The sequence below is a fragment of the Pleuronectes platessa genome, chromosome 5 (assembly GCF_947347685.1).
Source record: "Pleuronectes platessa chromosome 5, fPlePla1.1, whole genome shotgun sequence".
Taxonomy (NCBI): Eukaryota; Metazoa; Chordata; class Actinopteri; order Pleuronectiformes; family Pleuronectidae; genus Pleuronectes; species Pleuronectes platessa.
This window is the reverse complement of record NC_070630.1, coordinates 27935448-27958045: the sequence shown is the minus strand read 5'-3', so window position 1 is coordinate 27958045 and position 22598 is coordinate 27935448. Positions and strand designations below refer to the sequence as shown.

Sequence of the window (22598 nt, the reverse complement as noted above, 5' to 3'; positions counted from 1 at the left end):
ATCAGAGTAGCTTACAGGCAGAGCCCTTTGTTGGCTTTCAAAACATACAATGATACACAATATGCTTTTTTATCTCAGCATCGTATATTCCTTTATACTTTTTTTTCACCCCGCTTTGGCCCACGCTTCTCTCAGATGGACACGGGGGGAAATAAGAGACATGGAAATCCCACAGCTAATAACCTCTGCCACACCAAAGCATCGCTCCCTGAATATCAAGCACTGATAATGAAGTCATTTGTTTGAGAGTTGCCAGGTCTCCCACCAAGGCTGGTATTCATTAGTCACACAGTGCCTCAGAAAACGGCAGCTTCCCTGTTACTCATGCAGAATATAATTAGCATTGAAGCACATTTCACCTATTTAAGAATTGTGTGACCGTATCTAGAAAATACGATGTCTACATTTATTGCATTTACCTGTTAAAGGCTTCACAGTGATGACTGTTGATGAAACAGCTTTTACCTTTGTCTGCAAAAACACATATTTATGAGCACACTAGGTGACACATGTGTGCTCTGTGTTTGTGTTATGAGGATGGATTGTGTGTGTGTACCTGCCTGGTAAAATCAACCATGTCTCCAAGAAACTACTACATGAATGAAATAAAGCGGCACATTATCTTGGTAGTTTCAGAGGGGAGAAGACTTTTGTAAACCACAGACGAAGCAGAACACTGACTCCCGTGACAAATTGCTTTCTTCTTCCCGCCACTGACCCCCAGACCTGGGGATTCAAACTTACATGTATACGCATTTGACAACTTTGTGGGTCTGCGCCCGTGTGGAAGTCATATCAATAATACAGCTTACCATTGACAGTGAGTGAGACCTCCTTCTCCCCGATTCCGACATGTGGGACCACAGCACGGCAAACATATTTCCCAGCATCTTCTTGTCTCACGGATTTCAGTGTCAGGAGGTTATCATTGCTAAGAACCTGCGTCAAGATAAACAATTGTCAAAGACCATCAAATGCAAAGAGGAAAAACACACCTTGCATGAGATAGCAACAAGGAAGGGCTATGGGGAAAAAAATGAAGGCTGCACATTGGCCATTTAATACCTTAAAGGGCACCTCTGCTCAATTATTAAAATCCAATTTAGGGTCTGAGCTCAGCAGAGTGAAGAGGTTGGCTTTGGCCTTTTATGTTGACAGAAGCAAAGGTGGAATGAGTCTGAATTTGAGGGTTTCAAATCAACAGATCTCATGAGACAAGGTTGCCAAGAGGCTGGGACTATAATGGCTTCAAAACCTTTAATGGACATTTCAAAAGAAACATGGCGATGACATAAAATAACTACTCAGAGTATCTTGTTCGAAAAGAGGTTTCCTCAGAGAGAAGCAGCTTTTGATCTATTGTGCACCACAGAAATCAGTGTACTCACCACACCAGCTCCCCTCTTCATCCACACTATGGTAAGGGAGGGATTGCCCGTCCATGCACAGTTGAACACGGCATCAGATCCCAGGTCCACTTGCAAGGACTGAGGCTCTGCAGCCATGCGAGGGCCAACTGTTGAAATAAACATTGTTAACTGTCTATGATTCACCCGTCATGAATCTTCAGCTGTGGTAGCACCAGCTTTTGGAGTTCAGTGTGAAATATTGAAAAAACAGTGCCAAGAAATCCCAAATCATGCATTCGCACGTTGCTGGCATTACTGAAAAGCATACAGAGCTGCTTAAGGAGCTACTCACAGTGAACATCAACGTTACGGCTGATGTTGGTGCTGCCAAGAGGGTTGGTAACCTCGCAGGAGACTGGTTCCGTAAAGAAGGAATGGTCTACAATAACCTCGTACGTGTCTCCAGAAACCTCCTTGATTATACTCCCTCCTTTGGCCCACCTGGTGGGAGGATTAGGAGGCAGGGAGAGGGGAGACAGGAAGAGATGGTAGGAAATGAAGGAGAAAGGGGAAAAGGCATTAAGACAGGTTTTCACACCTCCTTATGTCAATAGCTCTCTTTTGTGTGAATAAATCATCATTCTAGGGCAGGTTTTCGGTGCTGGCTTCAGCATATTTTTGTGGCAGCCTTCCATGCTGTGAAAAGCTCCCCGGCGATTCGGAGCAGACAGCACGTTCCTCATTACGCCAGGCAAAGAGTGCAGCACAGGGTGCCAGCGAAGAAAAACAAATCACAGAATGACAAATGGGTAGCGCCTCCACCTTTGAAGACGTTGGTTGACACATACTGTATTATACACAACAGCTGATGTTAATAAACTGACACGGGATCACATAAAGAACATCTGTTTGTGTTTGTGAATGATGGCCCCTTTGACAGGGATACAGACACTCCCCGAGTGTTTTCGGCTGTACTTTTATGATGTCACGGGCAGCGGCGTCTCGCTCTGCGTGATGTGGATGGCTCTGTGCTGTTTCAACAGACAAGGCCCATTTATAAAAGTGAAGCACAGGCATCTGTGGATGTCTCGGATCTCTTTGGAAATTTTAGACAGTGCTGTGGAATCTACAATGCATCATGCATCTAAACGTTGCCATCCCCGACAATGCAGTTGTTGCTGCATGCTGATGTGGCAAATGAAAACAATGACAACAGAACTGGTGCCCGTCTCAGTTTTATATTCCTGCCAGTAGGGGAGAGCGGGGTAATGTGGGACATCGGGTGATGTGAAACACCCCCTGTATCTAGGCAACGGAACACATTTGTGGTAATGTGACTATTATGTTTAAAAGCCCCTCCCATTCCCCCCTTGCCATGAAGGAGAAGTTGGTGAAGGTGCTGTGGAAAGTATTTTTTTTCACAAAAATGTGTTTTTTGCATGTAAAAGTAAATTTTCCAACTTCCAACATATAAAACCATGTGATTGATGCTAGCTGAAGATTAGCCTGAATTGCTAAGAGATGTTGTTTTTCTAAAATTGTGGCTTCGGGGTAAAGTGGGACAAATGTTGTGGGGTAAAGTGGGACAGTGTCTCACTTTACCCCACCATGAAGAACAAGTTAAGTTTAGTCTTAAATATATTCTAGTTTTATATTACATTATATATGTTTTATTTTTAATGTCATAAACATTGTAGAAAAGCCATCATGCCAAGAAACTACACCAGGAAGACAACCTGGGGCCAAACACCCCTCACAGAGATGGAGAGTGCAGCCGCTGAGGTCATGCAAGGAAAGAAGTCCTTAAGAAAAGCTGGAAGGGATAGAAATATTGATAACACAACCCTCAAAAGATTCATAAAGAAAAAAGAGAACGGGAAAGTAAAATCAGTAGCCTGGGGTGCAGTAGCTGAGGTAAAGAGGATATTCACAGATGAGAAGGAGGAGGAGCTTCCAAACACTTGAAACAACTAACTGACCAGTTCCATGGCCTTGCTGCAGTTAAGTGGCGTGAACTGGCATTTGAATACGCAGAGAAAAACAATATCCCTGTCCCTGCCAATGGACAGGCAAACAATGTGCAGGTAAGCTAGGGTGTGCAAGAGATCACATGAATCATAATAATCATAAATGTGCTTAATTGACCAATCCCCATGATTCTGTTACTAGTCCGCTATTAGTGGTTGTCAATCTAGCTGTCAGGATTTTAACTATTACAACATGTGTTGTTATGGTAGTTTTAAAGTGGAAAAAGTAAGTGGATCACTTTACCCTGTAGCTGGGGTAAAGTGGGACACAAGACCACTTTTTTTAAAACAATCATATTTTCACTGCCCTTTGTCCTGAAGACATTCTGATCATTTCCATTGCCAGAAAACATCCTGAATTAATGGGAAATGTGTAAATTTTACTGATATATCATTTTAGCTCGCCTAGAGGGGAGCAAATGTAAAAAATGTCCCACATTACCCCGCTCTCCCCTACTGAGAGCAGTTTTACGGAATAGGGAACTCATTTGTTTTCCTTGACTAAGCTGGCCCCATGCTTGACTGAAATGCTATCATTTAAATGAGACCAGATTACCCCATTCAGTCAGTAAGTGAAGTGAAGCAGAATTCTAATTGGGCTTCATGGGACTTTTTGGAGCTTTTTCCCCCCCTAGCAGTAGATCCTCTCAGAGTTGCGTTCTTGTGTGGCAAGGACACAGCTGAGAGCTCCACAACACATGTTTCCAAAAGTCTTTCAATTAGGGCAGATTCTCCAGTAGCAGAACAAGCTCCAAACATTAGTACAGGAGAAAGTGGTTGCTACATATGGAAATATTAAAAATGGGAAAGCCATTATGTTAATGATGATGACTGTTAATGTTCATGGCAGGGTTTAAAAATGAATTCCACTATGAATGTCTCAGTTGCTGTTTATTTGACAATGGCGATAAAGATGAGGACGATATTAATTACACTGGTGACACTTGTTGTCATCACGATGAAGACGATAATGTTGATGATTACAATGACAACAATGATAATGATTATGAGGTTGAAGATTAGAATGATGATGAGAATGATACGGATAAGAGTTTTGAGTTTTCAAAGTTCATTCTAGTTATTGGATGCCACATGGGAAAAAACTAAGAAACTAATGTCTCCTCAAGGTCCATTGAGTTGCCATCCTGGATCTTTCAGTCTCATCACAAAAACTTGGAATTGAACCTGTGGCCGCTGCAGGGCAAGTAAAGACTCCTTTACGGGTATAACAATAATACTGCTGACAACTCCACATGTATCAAAATGTCACTTGTTTCCAATTACAATCGTCGTATTCATACTGTAGGAATTGTAAGGCGGTAAGCACAGATGTTCGGGCAGCCGGCTGCTCCCGAGTGGAGGATGCCGCAGCCAGGTTTGGGAGCCCCTGACAGTGTTAGAGGGAGCAGAGACAGGATTCCACCGTACACAGGGACCACGAGAGCTCTGTTGGTGAGCTGGGCCTTGTCCAAGACTAAACATAGCTGGCCCAGGGTAACACAAACACCTGCATTCCCTTTTGGGAGGTTAAAAGGGCCAGAGCAAAGCGTACTCAATAGCTGACTCACTTTACACTGCCGTATCCTATTCAGTGATTTGATTCAGACAAGGGTGTGATTCCTGCACACTTACACACTCTGAGTGCACGGTGTGTGTTTCTGTGTGCGCTCGCATTCATAAGCTAACACTGTTATACAGATAAACAGGTCCGCTGTTAATTGAAGCAGAGGATCAAGGAAATGTGGTGGGAGGAGGGGGTAGGTTTGTATTTGCAGAATGTGATTAAGGCAATAAAACTGTAACAATTAAATTAGACAAGTATCTGTGCCATCAGCAACAAGACCCACAGTAAATCAGGCCCTACAGTTATTATCAGCATGGTTAAGCACAGCACAGTGTGGTTCCATTCCCCCTAACGTGCACATTGAAAGTGATGACTGCTGAATTCTTATTGGAATATAAAATAAATATGCAGGTTTATGCAGTTTTAACATGCAGTGGCTTGGGTATAGAGTTAAATTAAAGAGCTTATTTTATGATCTGTCAAGGTATTAAAACATCTGAATTAATTTAATGTTATATTCTATTAATCTGAAAACAAAAACTATTGTCCGGTAACATGTGGATATTATATCTGAAAACGTAAGGATAGCCCAAAAAAGTTGAGAAATTGGGAATAACTTAAAACCTAAGGGGTATGCATGACTTATTTAACACCTACAGCATTGGTCATAACTTCCCGGGGATAGGCTGAACTTTTTGGTGATATTGCAGATTTTGGTGCCAACATTTCAGGCTGGTTTACAACTTGCTTGATTTGTATGTTTGCAGGAATGTGCACATTTATCTACAATTTATTGGTTGTGCTGTGAATTACTGAAGCTAAACATTTCAGGGGTTGGTCCCGGTTACTTAGGTATTAGCAGTATAAAGTAACAGTCCTGTGTTTAATTCATTTTAATCATTGCAGTCAATCAATGCACTGCAGTTTGGCTGCAGCTAATTTGGGCATAACGAATGTGGTTAGGGAATAGTAGCTGTGCCCGGAGAGAGATGGTGGCTTCAAGCTTAATGTATCAATTACCTACATCTAAGAACGCAAGAATGAAGCACGAATGAAAGAAACAATTCAGCAGAAGCGTGTGTGTAAATGTGTTTCTGGAGAAACCAATTTTGAGCATTGGCAGGTGTCTGTCTGTCCATCTTTGGACAGATTTTCTCATTAAAATAGCAGTCAGGAAACTTGTATGTATAACAAGTATGTAGTTGAGATAAAATAAGGGCTACTATGAGTATATGGAATATTTTATTAATATCTACTGAGTGCTCATGTATTAATACAGTAATAATGATCTGAGTGTTCATTTCATATTGTAGAAAGAAAATGAACACTCGTGATGTAGTAATGATAACTTAGTGCTCATGCAATAATGAAGTATATAAAGCGCTTTTGTTAAGGTAGTAATGACTACTGAGTACTCGCAATAAAGGTGTATCAACTGAGTATACTGATGTTTTTATGTAGTAATAACTGCATAATGTAAAAACATCTGAACACTCATGTGATAATGTTATACTGAGTACTGTGCGTTTATCTAACAATGTAGTGTGTGCTCATGTAAGTCTGTAGCATGACCAATGAGTGCTCAGATGACAAAGTATTGAGTACTTAGCTATCCTGTGATATTGTAGCAATAATTACAATGTACTCGTAATAATGAACTAAAAACTACAGAGTACTCATGTGATTATGTTGTAATAAGTAAAGCTTACTCATGTTTTATCCACAGCGCTGATAAATCAGAACTTTAACATGTAAATGGGCGTAACAATAGGTTCACAACTAGTTTACTTCATTAAATTAATTTATTATGGGAACATCAACATCTCCTTGTGCCTTTGACTGAGGAAATACAACATTTATTTACTTGTAATGTAATTTTTGTTTCACTTCAAACGCTGGGGAGGATTGGGATGTTCTCTGCAGTGCCATACAGAGGAGGAGGAGGGTGTGTGGGGGGGGGGGGGGGGGGGGGGGGGTTGTTGTGGCTCTGTGCATGGTTGCATGTGCAGACGAGGGACCTGATTTGCTTTGTTTATTATTCTTCCTCCACTCTCTGGCGGGTTCTTGTTTGGATCTGAGAAAACCCTCGGTGTCTTCATCAGAGGGTGGACAAGTGATTGTGATGTATACTAGTTAGCCCTCCTACCATTATAGCAGTAATGAAGATGTTCCAACCCACTCATCTTTATCTCTCGGAGTGCGTTGAATCCCTGAAAGCTGACTGGAACACATGCCCATTACTCTTACTTCATTCACACTTTCAGGAGTGCTTTTATTCCCACCCCCTCCCTTCCACATCCTCTCCAATCCCCTGACCACCCCTCTTTACTGCCCCCTGGAGACGGAAAAGGTTCCTGTATCTGTGGAGCTATATCTACTCCCCACTTTCATGTTGCATTAATTGAACCAGTGTGGCAATCAAAGGCTTGTACGAACACACCACCCCCCACACCACCACCAGCACCCCTCCACTATCTTGGACCAGTGTCTGGAGTGCCCCCGCCACTGGAGGATGGCGAAGTGATGCAGTGCACATTGGGAATGGATGGTTCTCTTGGGGTTTGAAAAGAGGCAGAAATCTGTCTAAGAACTGTTCTGTCCTTGTGCTGTATCTGATCTGGGGGAGACAGAGTGTATTAGCACTGAATAATGGCCCCACACTGCTTGACCAGCTTCCTGCTCTCCTCTGTGATATTGCTCTCTAGAGGGGGAATTTGTGGGGGGCTCTCCCTCGTCGAAACCTCTCAGGCAAGCATTATGGGGCCAACAGATCCCCCGTCTGCCATACCCTGAGCTCCACTGGTGCATGAGAGTCCTGACATACTTGTGTAAATTGTAGATACATCTAAATGGTAGATTATGAAACTCAAGAACGGAGAAAGTATAACCTAAAAGTATAACCTTGAAGTTTCTGAAGTTATTAGTCTAACGGATATTATTCAGTCCTATAGTGGGTTGTGTGACTGACAGGAAGCCAGAAAGCAGAGAGGTGGCGAGAGCAAGGAAGGAAGACATAAATGATACAGTAGGAATGTGGTGTTTTAGTCTATCTCAGCTTCAACCTCCAATCTTTTTTCATTGTATAGTTTTCATGCTAAAAGAAAAAGTCATCTCTGCTGCCGTTGCGGGTTAGCTGCTGATACCCCGGGGAGAAGTCTGATTCCAGCATTGATCCAGACTAATAACAATGGAGGTGAAATCCCACTGCAGGCGCAATATACGTCCTGTCTCTCCTGTGAACCTACACAATCAAATACAAACCTTGTTTTCCACAATATCTCTGCCCTCCCTCCTCCCCCTTTTTTTTCAAAAGGGCAAAAATCCATCAAAAAGGCAACATCTCTATTTTGCCACCTGTGAGTGTGTTGTACATCCATTTGATTTCCCAGTACCATTACAAGATTCAGAGACGGCCAATTCCCTTTGCCATTGATTTTATTCAATTTATTCTTTTTGCTCTGGTTTTTTAAAACTCCCACACAGAAAACCATCTCTTGACAAATCACTTTAGTATTACACTTCTGGAGGGCCATGCAAGATTTTATGAGAATGATTAATGTCCAATTTCTTGTTTTATTGCAATTACAGATATAATAATAAGAAATACTAACAAGTGCAATTGAGATTGTGTCCATCAGCAAGTGCTGTGTAGGCAATGCAGGAGACGACAGCAGCCTTATGGATTTTGGAATCATTCAGTCGTACTCTCTTTTAATCAATGCATTTGTTTAGTTTGCTGCCATTTGTTTTACTCTAACTTGATTTGAAACATGCCATACTTTATTCTATTTGTATTATCTGTCTTTCTGCTGCAACAAAGTGTTTCAGTATATGATTTGGTTTTCTGACTGAAGAATAAAGAGACAGACCATGTCTATTTTCATAAACAATATTAGTTTTTTGTTGACCTGAATACAAGAGTTATATTCTCACAGGATTATTCTGCTTATGATTTAGGGCTCATGATAATGTTTAGTGGTGCTAATACAGTGAGGTGGTGGGTTAATAGTTGATTTAAATGTAGAAAACCACTGGTCTTTAAAATTAATGGTAAATGGTTTTGTATTTATATAGCGCTTTTCTAGTCTTGATGACCACTCAAAGCGCTTTACAGTACAGTTCTACATTCACCCATTCACACACACACACATTCATCAAGTGTATCTATTTGCAGCACTTAGTTATTCTATGGGGGGGCATTCAGGGTTCAGCATCTTGCCCAAGAACACTTCCGCATGCAGATGGGTCAGACTGGGGATCGAACTGCCGACCTTCAGGTTGGAGGACGACCACTCTACCCCTCAGCCACAGCCGCCCACTTTAAGCAGGACATCAATAATTTTATGCATTTGCCAAAAAAACTAAAGCTTAGGTTTTAAAGACTTGATCTTCCAACGTGACAATAGAGTTGTTGGAAAAATGTATTCCACAATTAAATGTATTTATCGAGCGCTTTTTCCTGATCAGACAAAGCGCTTCACATTAAAGTTGCATCCATCCATTCACACACGTCTTTACAGCACGATTAAAAAGGTAGAATAGCTCTATTTAACTATCACATTCACTGAGATACATGTACATAGGAACACTATATCGAGCACTAAAATCCCTTCAGACATAATCTTACTTAAAACTGCTAATTCATAATTAATAATGATAATGATAACAACTCTTTTGAATGTATGAAGATTTTAAATATATACAATTTCTCTAATATTGCATTTCAGAAACTGCAATAACACCTCAGCCCCATCACCCCCGTCTGTTTCCCTCCTCTCAGAGACATCCGTCTCAACACTTCAGAGTACTAATGATGCCTGATAAGCTGGGACCAGATTTTTTAAAGGGTAATTTTATAAAGTATGATGATTGGATAGAATATTTTGCCTCATGCAAGATTTTATTCTTCAGGGATGTTTCAAACCTTCCTCAGAGTCTTGATCATCTGCCGATCGCTATTGCATTCAAATGACCACATTTTATTAACTTTAAAGTCTTATTAAGATAATGTATTTAAGATAATCGAAGAATATGTTCAATAAAGAAAATATAATTTAAGCACAAAATATGCTATAACCCATCCCCCACACACTCTCATACCCACACACACACTTCAGACCCAGGGGGAACCTTTCTTTTTTACTGTAGACCCAGAACACAACCCAATCTCAGAAAAACCTGTAATTTTGACAGCTTCATCAGATATTGTATTTCCACCTTTCTTCCAACACACTGATGGACATTTAATGTCCAAGGGAGACGATATGCAGCAAAGCATCACATTGCTTTGCTGCAACCCACTGGAACACAAACAAGGTTTCCCCAAACGATTTTTCTGAGGTGTATAGTTTCATTAAAATGTTCAGCATGACAGTGCTGCATTGTTTTCCCCCCTCCCTCTCATCATTTCAAAGTGTGGAAAGATATAGCTGTGTGATGGCATCATAACAAGGTGTCTGGCAATGATTAATGCCATCAGTAATGAAGTGTAAAAAGTTGACTTAATGTGAAAAAGTATTAACTATCAGCAACTGATCAGAGAGGATAGCACTTTCTTTCTTTTCGACATTGCAGAATCTTTCATGTTTTGCCCATTTGTGTGTGTGTGTGTGTTCGTGAAACACTTGTTATCTGCTCTCACCTGTAGAGTGTGACAGGGGGGTTGGCCTTTGCAGAGCAGTGGAATTTCACAGGGTTGCCCTCCTGAACAGGCTGGGGCTCCACCGAGAGATTGACGAGTGGGAGATCTGAAAAAAAAAAAAAAAACAGAGACACAAAGACAACCAATTAGGGAACTGGCAACCTCCTCAGACATTCTGTAGTGAACTGTAAGTCTGAGACAAACACTATGTTTTTGACATTTTCAGTGACGGGAAAAGGCTCAGAGAGAAAATGGAAAGTATATCACATTTTGTAAAGGAGACAAAATAGACAAATTATAAGCAACTTCAAATGGAAACAGACAAATGCGAAATAAACTCACTGATTCTTTTATTCAGGAGACCTACATTTCCCAAGTATTTATTTTTCATTAAGACCCAAAAACATTTGCATCTTTTTATGTAACTGTACAACAGATGCAGTATTGTAGGTAAATATAATCCACTTATACCACTAAGTCATTCAGAGTATGTTAAATAACACTGCAGCAGCAATTCAGCAGTTGTCACGTGTGAAGCCCCATTGTGGAATAGTGCTAACATGTTTTTCACAGGTGTGGGAGAGAAGGTGCTGTTTTTATTTTCACATATTCATTTGCGTTGTTAAAAGGAACAAATCAAAGGGATCTTGACTTGATAAAGTGTTTCGCTAAATGGCAATTTTCAAACAGTGAATAGTCCATACTGCAATCCACTGCAATTAAAAACAACGAACCTCCTCTGCTCTACAGCGACATTAAAACAGTTCTTAGAATAACAAACATGCAGATTATGCAAAAGTGATAAACAACTTAATTTATCCTAATTGACAAAGGTGGGATTCTTTTTGAAGTTACATGTTTATTTCCATATCAATGCTGTCCCATGTGAAACAAATAGCTATTTACCCTAGAGACTCAGAGAGTGAATTTCAAGTAGGTGAAGCTATTTTTCAGGATTTCTGAGGAGACAGTATATCATCAGATGCATCACTAAATTCAAGTGGGTGCAGTGAACAATTCATACACGTATACATTTAAATTGCTCTGTAACTGAAAAGGAAATCAAATATTATTGATATATTCATTGCATTTCAACTTCCTTTGGTCTTGCACTAACAGTCTTATGTCATATTTACACACTAGTGCAATAGTGTTTGCTTGGCCTGAGGTGACGCTGGTTGCAGAAATGGACTGAATCGCATGTCTACATCACACCAAATTGGGCCTTTAACAATTCACCTGCCAAGTGTGAAGTCGATTAGATAAATACCATAACGCATAATACCTAAGATATAACACTGAAAAAACAAAAAAGACTTTCTCCTGTCTTATCCAATGCAGTTACATGCCACAAGCTTAGCAGGGTTTCTGAGAAGCCACTTCGACAGAGATTTGTACTACCTGACATACTGGGAAGCCATCATGGATTGTGAGACTGTCACAAGAGGAAAGAGCTGGTTCTGTGTTTTGATGCCTGCGCCACCATCTGTTTCAAAGGTGTGCAAAGTCTATGTGCTTTGTGTTCAGTAATACGAATCCACTAACCAGGGATAGTGTTTGGATGCGGATGTGAAGAGCAGCAGTGGGCACAGAAATCCACACAGAATTCAAGAGGCACACAAACAGCGCTGTAGTGATGCCAAATGACACTGTGTATAGTTATGGAGAGTGAATCTGGGGGAGCTGGAAAGAGGGGGGGGGGGGGGGGGGGGGGGGGGGGGGGGGGGATCGAAGTGTCGGAAAACTGCCTTTTACCCTGTAGCTGTGCAGATGCTCTGGGCTGGCTCAGCTGCCACGGAGCCCCAGAGAAGGGGGTTGAGGGTGGAGGGACTGGGGTGCGGGATTCCAGGTGCCGAATGGCTGCCTAACACACACCATATCCCCCATCAGCAGACTCATTTCCCTCCAGGACAGTTGCTCCCCCCCCCCCCAACTCTGCCAACCACTCTGCCACCTTCAAATCCGTGAGCTCCACCTGTGCCAGTTCTCCCCAGGCCAGGAAAGAAAACAACAACATTGTGGATCCTGGAAGACTGAGGTCCGCTGTGAGCCAGCGAGTCTCTACAGACACCGAGCGGCCAACTGTGTGTGTGTGTGTGTGTCTGTGTGTTTGCATTTGTAAGTCGGGTTATGTGTGCATATGAAAGGCCAAGCGGGTGTGTGTCATAATAAAACAGTAGTAAACGTTATTATGCCTTGAGCAGCAGTGTTAGCTGCCCAGTTGGTGTTTCTTAGCATTGCAAGCAGTTAATTGCATGGACCGAAATGTGGGCAGAGGGAACCTCAGGGGCAAAATGACAGATGTGGCAGTGGTGGAGGTTGGGAACAGCAAAGAGAGGTAGACATAAAAAGAACAGTGAGGGAGATCTTGAGGTGGTGTCTGCATTATTAGCCACAGTCATATAATTCAAAGGCCTTTTTCAGTAAAGGCCTTTCTACACTGTACTTTTCTATGATGCCCCCTTTTTTGTCCTCTGGTCTTGCTGCCAAGAGACTTCCAGAGACACAAATTCCCATAACTGTCAATCTGGCGACTAATTAAAGTTCTTTTAAATGATTGAGACGTAAAAACTGACCCTTCCTTAAAGACCAGAGCTCCTCTCAGCAAGACGTGGTGTCATGGAGACTTTAAAGCTACTTCTAAGTCAGGATGTGTTGGATTGCTCTATCTCCCCGAAGAGCTGCAAGCAAAGACAGCCACGGGAGCAACAACTGTCAAACGTCTGCCAGCGACGGCCTCAGGGTGTGAAGCTTGGGACTGTCACTTCTCTGACCTTTGACCTTCCAGATATGACAGACATCTACTTAATAAAGAAGTCCATTTGCGACTGTGATGTATAAATGCATGAGTAGCTGAGCGATTGCATTTGAGGCAACTTGCGACGGCACATCAACATGCAGGACTGTTAATTTCTCAGATTCGTCAGGAGAGTAGAAGCAAAGGGGAGAGAAGGGGAGGTAAGGATGGATGGATGGACGGAGGAAAAGGGGACGGTAAGACTGATCGGTGCCTCGGTGAAAACAACATGATGAATGGGTTGGGGGATGGGTTGTGTTATATTTGCCCGACAGCTTTTGATCGGTTAGTTCAAAGTAGAGAGCAGATGGTGTTTTTGGAACAATCTTCCAACTTTCACTGTTTCCGGGAGACAGTGCCAACATAAATAGTTTCTTCCCTTTCTTAAAGCTCAATTTCCAATCTCTCCGGGTCACTGTAGACAGCTGTTCTCCAGTAGGACCAGCCCCAAACTCCAGGAGTGACGGCTCCCTCTGTAGGATGGGGAAGCTGTTAGTGGGCCATCAGCTTGTGGCTTATGGCCTCAGCAATATGGGCAAACTGTCACATGGCTAGTAGAGTGGAATACTTCAGGGGAGAACAGACTGACAACCTGTGGTTCAACATATTGATCATGAGATATTTATAAGAATTTACTCAATCTAATGAAGGCAGATGCTCTGCTAATCTTGAAGCAGCTCTCTTTTTAAAGCATGCAGAGCCCTGTGTAGTACATCTGCGAGTGTCTGGATGTGTTCGTGAGCATCAAAGTTTTGCAACAGATGCAATCGCACGATAGTTGTCAAAGCTCAGTTTAGAACATCAGATGGATCTTCGGGGCATAGGACGTGTGATATTTAGAAATCATGTCTTAATATATAAGATCACAAGATAACTCTGCATCGCAGCATCATTAAAGCCTGCTCTTTCCCTCTTACTTTCAAATGCTGTCTCTGTTGAATTGCTATTATCTGCTTGATTAAGCAGGGAGAGCATGAAGCTGAGCCAGCATCCAAAAACAAATCCTCCCCAATTGCACATCTGCATGTTCTTTATTAATTAGTCTCAACAAATGGCATTCGTGTTCCCCCCACATGGCTCAGCTTGTTTGCAATGCAAACACAGAGGAGAAGCTCGGCTTTGCGCATCCCCAGCGCATTCATTTCCCACCACGTGTGAAAGGAGCCTTTTCACATGTGGGGCAATGCTCTGCAGATATGCAGCTGGACGCGAGAATATTTTAACTTATGTGATGAGTGGGATTCAGCGGGACATGGAACTGCAGCATCAGAATCATACATCACTACAGTGGTTTTATGCCGGGGGGGGGGGGTTGAGGAGAGTGTAGTGATTAAAGTCCAAAGGGTGTAATGCAAGTTGCTGGAGAAAAAAAAAGCATCAGGGAGTAGCCACCTCTCTGCTATCAAATAATTACAGCCAGCTAATGGACTGGTATGGACTACTGAAGTCAGCAGTCTATCCCGGGTTCTGAATCACGTCTGATGGCTATAAACTCCTTTCATTCTGGCAACATCACCGGTACATAATGTATTTGGATGCTAATTTGTCTAACCATTGGTCAGATAACGCTGTATGAACTTCTGTGGGAGTGAAAATGCTGAGGTGGATGTAACTCACAAGCATTAAAGCGATAATAAAAAGAAAATGGTGTTGTGAAATGCATTGGATTTAAGTGGGTTTAAGCTGCAGAGCAGCACGACGGGTTGTCTTTAGATTACTCTCATTTGGATTGCTGTAAGGATGGAGCGGCGAGAAAAAGGGCACCTCAGCTCAGAAGCGAGTGGAATACAAAATGTTGAGAAAGGGCATACAGACGGAGAAGCTATTAATTACTTTTGTTGCTATTAATATTATCTCACTAATACGGTCAATTCGCTAACTCAGGGCAAGGAAATACATGCAACTTTTAATTCTTAATATTGGCTCTTGCATACAAAGAGAAATAGAATGATAAAATGGCCAATGCCAGCATTTAAACAGTGTGAATGCTCACTGGATAAAATACACATTTTCAGTGGATACAAAGCTATTTGGGGAAATCTGCTTATCTGCCGTCTTACTGAGTATTTGATGAGAGCATCAATATCAATTTCATCTCTCTGCGCTCAATACAGCTTTCACACGGTGCCTGGGAAATATTTGCAAGGTATTAACCCTGTATTCAATAGCTGTAAACACATAATTTTCAATGGCTGATTAGGAAAAAAGAGATAAAAGGACACTTGAAGTTGAACCTGGTGAGACTGCCAACACTTAAGTTGCGTTAACAAGACTGAATGCTTCTAAATAATCCCTAACGTCAAAGTTTTAGCAGGGCAAGTTGATCCCAATGGAAAAAGTGTGCATTCAATCTTGAATTCATTCTTTCATGGGGCACAATTTCTATCCAAAGATTAAAGTGGCTTTTCAGTGAGTAAATTATAATACGATACATTCAGATCTCCAAGGGACAGTACTAGTTTAGAGGGCAGTCTAGCTTCAGATCAGTGACCTGCTGTTTTACGGCCCTCACTAGGGTCCCACTTAGACGAGCAGCAACCGTTCACTAGAGACTGCTATTAATCCCTCCTTCTTTATCACTAGCCAGACGGTCATTGTAGAACACAACGTGAAAAGGGACATGAAACCGAATGTTATATTTGCGCTAAAAATGGCAACCAGTTTTGACTGTTCTTGTAAAAGTATTATATTCATGGTATTTCACGTTTCAAGTAATATAGTTGCATTTTTCTTTATATAAAAACTTCTAATAAATCAGAAAAAATGGTGTAGCCATACGTATGGTATATCTAAATGCAGTATTTGCAGAATATTTTATAGTTGAGAACAAATTATGACCATTCACCCACTAATTTCTTCAGTTATAATCTTTTGAATTACTTTTCCATTAGCACCAATTATAAATTAATTATTGATTAAAAATGCATAGAAGAACGCAGCACTTTGTCGTACGCAACCCTGGACAGTCACTGAAGACGTGTGCACAGCAACACAACATATCATTAGTATGCAAAATGGCATCTTTGTGACGCTCAGTCATTTAGGTTTCTGGTTTTCTGTCTTGTGTTTTCTATTTCCTGTTTTATTTTCTCACTGTCTTGTTTCAGCTTCTCGGTGTCTCACTTCCTGTCTGTGATTGTGATCTCCAATCCTCATGTGTTTCACCTGGTGTAATTGCCCCGGCCTTCCTGCTTTGTATTTAAGCCTCTGTTTCCCTTTGTCTGGTGTCGGGTTGTACTAGTTGTTTTCTCCCCACGTCGTGAGAAATGGTTTGTTTGTTCCTGCGGTTTCGACCAGCTTCTCCTGCTTCCTCGTTCCTTGTTCTCAGTGCGCCTTGTCGCCAGTGTTACTTTTGTTAGTGTTCTTGTTTTGTTTTTGTCTTGTTAAAGACGTTTTTGTATATTAAATCCCCTTTTTGTTATAACCTCTGCATCCTGGGTCCATCTCCTCCTTCAAACCGTAACAATCTTCCTAGCTGCTTTGACAAAAGACGTTTACTTATCTTATGAATTAGGACCAAACTGCAGCATCACTTACCCTTGTAATTTAAATGTAGCATGTCATGGCAGCATCGACATTTTGTGTGATGGATGTACGTATGAGCACGAATGTCAAGTTCATGTTTATCCCTTAGATGAAGTGGCTTTAGAAAGTACTGTAACATTTAGCAATGTTTGATGAGATCAAATTTATGCTGAACATATTGTCCATCATTGCTGGATTTGCTGCTGGCTATGTTTTCCTTTTTTTCTGAAAGCATTGAATACTGACAACAGTTATGAGCCGGCTCTGTTAGATCCTTGCACGTGACTGGCTCTTGCTATAGAATAGCGAGAACACCCTTATAGAGTTGTAAAGAAGAGATGGTCAAGTGTTACATTTATTTCACAAGATGACAAGGGGCGCCTGGGGGAACCATTGCATTGATAGGTAGGATGATGGCTTTCACCTTCTCGAAGAAAAGGCTCACAGATAAAGTTGTAGAGTGGGCAGAAGCAAGTTTGGTCTCTATTCCTTGTGTGATTGAATCCCTTCTGTCTGGCCTCTTCTCTGTATTCATCATTGATCTGTTGTTGAATGATTATCATAAATTTAACAAACAAATGAACACGTCCCTCTCTGAGTTATGAACTGAGGAACAAATTTATTTTATTTTTTAAAGGAAAATAGCATTAAAATCAAGCATTTCATAAAAACACAAAAGTACAATTAAATAATTGTATCTTTTGTGTGGCATTATCAGCATATATTTTTTTGGGAGTACATTTGAGGAAGACATACTGTGTCTCCCTCTGTACATTAGAGTCTGTCTGTTGGTCGGTGCTGTGGCCAAACTACTCCTTGCTCACTGTAGCTGACTGAGTTCTAAATTCATGCTTTGGATCCTTTGCAAATCCTGTGCAGTGAATACATTAGAACAGGCGGACAAATCACATTTATAAAAAAATAGTCTCCAAATGTGCACTGCGCATTAAAGTGGTCATTGACAACTCATGAAGTCAGGAACTATAGCATGACCACGTCATAAAGCTCAGATTCAGGTGGTTACGAGATACTGGTAAAAACACTTGAAACTTGTAAATGGTAGAGTGCAGGCCCTTTCAGTTAGAACGTGACAGCAGCACCACTGCAGTACAAAACCCATACTTTTCAATTACATGTGCCTCGCAAGGATGTTTTTTTTGCTGCTTCTAGCAAAGTGCAATGCTCAAAGTCACCAGTTTACGTGAAGACCTCTGGACCTTGGGAGGAAAGCTATATCGCATTTTGTTCAAGCAGGCATGTCAGGTGTGTTTTAACAGTCAGGTAACTTGTTCTAGGTCGGGGAAATGTGTAAAACAAAACACTTTGTTAGCGTTTGGTGTAGGTTGCTAATCACAGTGTTACAAACAACCAACTGAAGCTTAGGAATGCATATTTAGGCGTAACTATCCAATAAGATGCGAACAACTACATGTAACATAAAGAGTGACAGATATTCTAGAAATTCAAGCATGTGCTGTTATAATGGGTGACGCAAGTAGAGGGAGATATATGGGGGAGAGATATCTTCAGACTTGGGGTTGACAATTGCTGGTGTTACACTCTTAGCGTTGGTTTATCGTTGCACCTTCTTGTCGCCTTGATGCATCAAGTCTACATTCACATCTTCTGAATAAGACATCAGCTGCTGCCTGAGTTCTCCTTTCACCAGTTTCCAGAAAACTTCCATAACAGCCTTTAGGTCATTTCAATATTCACCATTATTGGCTGCACTCTTGTAGTACCCAGCTCCTGAATTATGACCCACATTTTAGTTTGCTGCTGCCCCACAACAGCTGCTTCCACTTCAATATTAACCACAGCTGTCATGCCACACACAGACCTCTGTGGAGGAGCAATCACATAGGCCAGACCTATCCACACCAATGTGGTGTCAATGGAGGTCAGCTGCTACCATTCCCTGTGCAAGTGCTGCATCATTTATTTATTCAACAGCTGCGTATTGTTTCCGAAAGACTGGGTGCTACTCTCTAGTCACCTTCTTTGTAAAGTATGTCACATTTAGGTGGTTTAGGTTTCCACCTTCACAATACTCCTTTGTCACAATATTATGGGATTTTATCACTTCACCAAAGTTTATGAACAAAAATAGACGTGCAGGTTTATAATCACGAGGAACTGAGCTTTGTCAACCTCTGTTTTCATAAAACACCAATGCAATCTCAGTACCTCTTTACATCAGAACACATGTAAGCATAAGTCCTTACAGTAGACAGTTTATACATTACTGATCATTTTTTTGTACATCTGCAAAAGGACTTATATTTTTTAAACACGTAAAAAATGCATGTTTAAAATGCTGTTTGCAAGCCAAGAAACATTAAATCAAATTAGACAACACTGAAACTGAGCAAATTGATACCCAGCACAAATGGATCAAAGTTCAATTACAGTTTGTTTCATTTCAGGAGTAGCTTAATTTGGAAGAGAAACTCCGGAGGCTCTGCTGAACTGTGCTGAAGACTTTACCTGTCAAGTCTGCTGAGGGGGTGGGAGTGGAGGCAGAGGAACGAGAGGCTAAGCCTTCTGGGAGACAATCTGAATCTCGACAATTAGTCTCTGCTGTCACTCAATTTGATCTTGCATAGCGAAAAAATGTTTTCAGGAGCTTTAATTGTTTAAAGAGCACATTTTGGAATGCTAATTAGAAATCTGCTGCACTCATTTGTCCGGGTTAGATCATACATTCAGAAGAAAAGGGTGACGATATGATGGCGGGCATTTAACCCGAAACACATCATTATACATGGTGACCAATCAGTTTACATGTGGGCACACTTCCCTCTCTGACTGCGTGACAAAAAAAGAAAAGAAAAAAAGATGAGGACAAACTGCAAGGGTTGCAGACACTAACAACTGTTAATCATTTTTTCTCCCCCGCCTGAGTTGGCCTGTTCGTGCCGTGCCCGCTCTTGCCATGCTCGCCTCTTGTGGTGTACATAATGAAAAGAATGGGGCCGTCAGTCATAATGGCTCTCTAAATAGCATTTTCTGCTTTATTAGTCATACTTAATGGTGTTGAAGGGGCTGTGAGTGATGCAAAATCCCTTTGTTCAAAGCCCTTCCCTTATTGTGAATGCTTCTTGATCGAAAAAAGATTCCCTGACAATCGAGGCTGAATGTGTTTTACACGCTGGGCTTACTTTGTCTATATTAGAGGGGAATTGTGCATGCTCTCATCAAAAAGATTGATGGCATGAGCGATGAAATAAAAGAGGTGGAGACAGTGTGCATAGTGCCACATCAGGCAGGTAGCTGGACCAAAAAGAAGACGGTCCCATTCATTCGAGATGGACATCTCTGATATTTCATTATAAAGAACAAAAAAGTGATGCATCACCAATGCATCCACCCACAGTATGAAAGTAAAATGGTAACCAATTTTAAATATCCATCAGAGCCTAAAATGAATCCTATGTTTAGCGTGTTTGTTATCCATGCTTGTCTGACAGTTTCACGCCTCTATGTTTGAAACAAAACACATTTTTTTAAAGAAATGCATGTCATACAGAGACACACACACACACACACACACACACACACATATATACACACAATCACTAACAAAGGAACTTAAAAAAAAAATCTGCAAGAGAGACACTGAAGAAAGAGAGAAAGAAGTGGTTTACTTACGCTGGATGTCAATTGTGACACTGGTCTCCTTGCCATTGGGAACTGCCTTGTTGGAGGCCTTACAGATGATCTGCTGACCTGTCTCGATGTTGGAGGCTGAAAGGTAGAGCGTGCTCACAGTGCTTTCTCTTCTGCCATCCCGCAGCAAGCTCTGCAAAGAGTGAAGAAGGACTGAGTGAAGTTCAAAGTAGCAGTGGAGGCAGTTGTGTAAATAATGAAAGAATGCTTGGCTGGAACCATGGAATCATTTTCATTATCAATAAAAGGATTTCATACATTGCATCTTAAATAGCTTAAATTTGAAGTAGGTAAGCTAAACAAAAGAGATGGAATAAAAAGTTCACAAGATTAGCTTTGATGGAGAAGGTGTAAAACTGGGAAAAAGAGCAACAAATTCATGAATACACACATTTTGTCCAAAGGGATCCAGAGGAAAACGCTCAGAGCAGCCCAACCTGATTGCAATGCCGATTGATGTGAAAAAATAAAGAAAAAGTTGAAATATATATATATTTTTGCCTCTTTTGTGTGTCTGGAGAGCTGTGCTCTAGTGCATGGCTTGTCATACTCTACAAAGGAAATCAATCTTCTTTTCAGCGCTCATCCTCTGAGCCCTACATTGTGGAAGCCATCTGGAATCGGTTGGTAGCGCTCAGTAGCTCTCGCTCCCTCTTGAACGCTCAGGAGAGGGCTCTGGGAGTCTATGTTAACCAGTGCGGGACAGAACAAAGTCACTGACTAGAACAAATTGCGTGGGCAACAGGGCACAGTGTGGTCAACCACAAAGTCAAGATGCATTTCCCTGCCATCTCTTAAAGGGAGGCCCATTATTGCTCTGTGTCTTCGAAGAAAAATAAGAACCAGTTAAAGTCAAGGACATCAAACATTCTCCTAACATACAAACACAATGTTGGCCATAGGGAGCTCACTGTGGAGTTGCTTTACTGCACTGCCACCTGTAGATTAGCCTCACAGATGTATGGGTAAGTTCAAGGACATTTCCTTTTCTTTGATTTATATCGCACAAAAACACGTCGTGTTCAATCTCAAGGTCTATATACAATGTTGTGGTCTCCAAGTCAATTCATCTCTGAATGTAATGTTCTTAACTTATGTATACTAGCTTAACATTTTAAACAAAAGCACTTGAAAGGCTTTTAAGGTAAATTAGATGTCAGATTGAAAGCGCATGTTCTCTCAAAGTTCAGGAATGCTACATATTTCAACCACTCTCAAATCCTACCCATTAATCATTAGCAACCTCCCCATTCTCATTGTGTCAAACAGTAGCAATTATCTCCTCATTTCTCTGCTTTAATGCAAGGGCTTCTATTAAATAAAACTATAATCTATGTATGTGCCTTTCCTTTTTGCATAAGCATATATGCACATTCTGAAAAATACAATTACCGTGTCATTAGTGAAAATTTTGCAGTAAAAAGAAATTATAGATGGAGTCCATTTGTAAGTGAGGAACCTTGTGATGAAATTCATAGCTGTGCGTGAGCCACTTCTAAAGCAGAACGCATTAGCTGTCAGGCACAGGATATGTCAATGTAATATCCTTTCTGACACAGTCAGGATTGTTTCCCTCGTCGCTCTGGACCTGTCTGAAGTCATTAATCTTAGAAAAGGGGGTTAGCTGGCTGCTGCATTGAATTCAACACCATGCCACATTACAAACTGATACATTTTCACATCACTGCCTGGAGGCCATGCGAAGAATACTTTTAACCATACTGGGAGAGGAATGACAAAAGTAACAAGATTGAGATGGAAAGGGTTGGTTCTTTTCATGTATATTTAAAGATGCATTATATGATTTCTGACCTCTGGAGGGTAAAAGTAACACAGCAAAGCGGCAGTCCTCATTTTACTAATCTGATTAATGTGTCAGCAAATATTAGCAGACGCTGTCGGCTCCCTTTTTTGCAAACTGATGTACCAAACTATAATTTTAGTTGTTTAAAAAACTCTTCTGTTATCTGTGGTAGTAGCGGTACCCCATGTAGTCAGTCTTGCTCTAATTTTGAGATGGATTGTT

The 22598-nt window shown here is 41.2% G+C and overlaps 1 protein-coding gene across 1 annotated transcript in view; it reads right to left on the bottom strand.

Annotated features, from left to right (window-relative positions):
- Positions 1 to 22598, bottom strand: part of kirrel3b (kirre like nephrin family adhesion molecule 3b) — a 173504-nt gene that overhangs the window by 21975 nt on the left and 128931 nt on the right. The window contains exons 5-9 of the mRNA XM_053422142.1: positions 20555 to 20705; positions 10582 to 10687; positions 1702 to 1850; positions 1389 to 1516; positions 813 to 939 (exon numbers count right to left, since the gene is read on the bottom strand). Of these exons, the coding sequence (XP_053278117.1) occupies positions 813 to 939; positions 1389 to 1516; positions 1702 to 1850; positions 10582 to 10687; positions 20555 to 20705 (661 nt within the window). The remainder of the gene's footprint in view (positions 1 to 812; positions 940 to 1388; positions 1517 to 1701; positions 1851 to 10581; positions 10688 to 20554; positions 20706 to 22598) is intronic.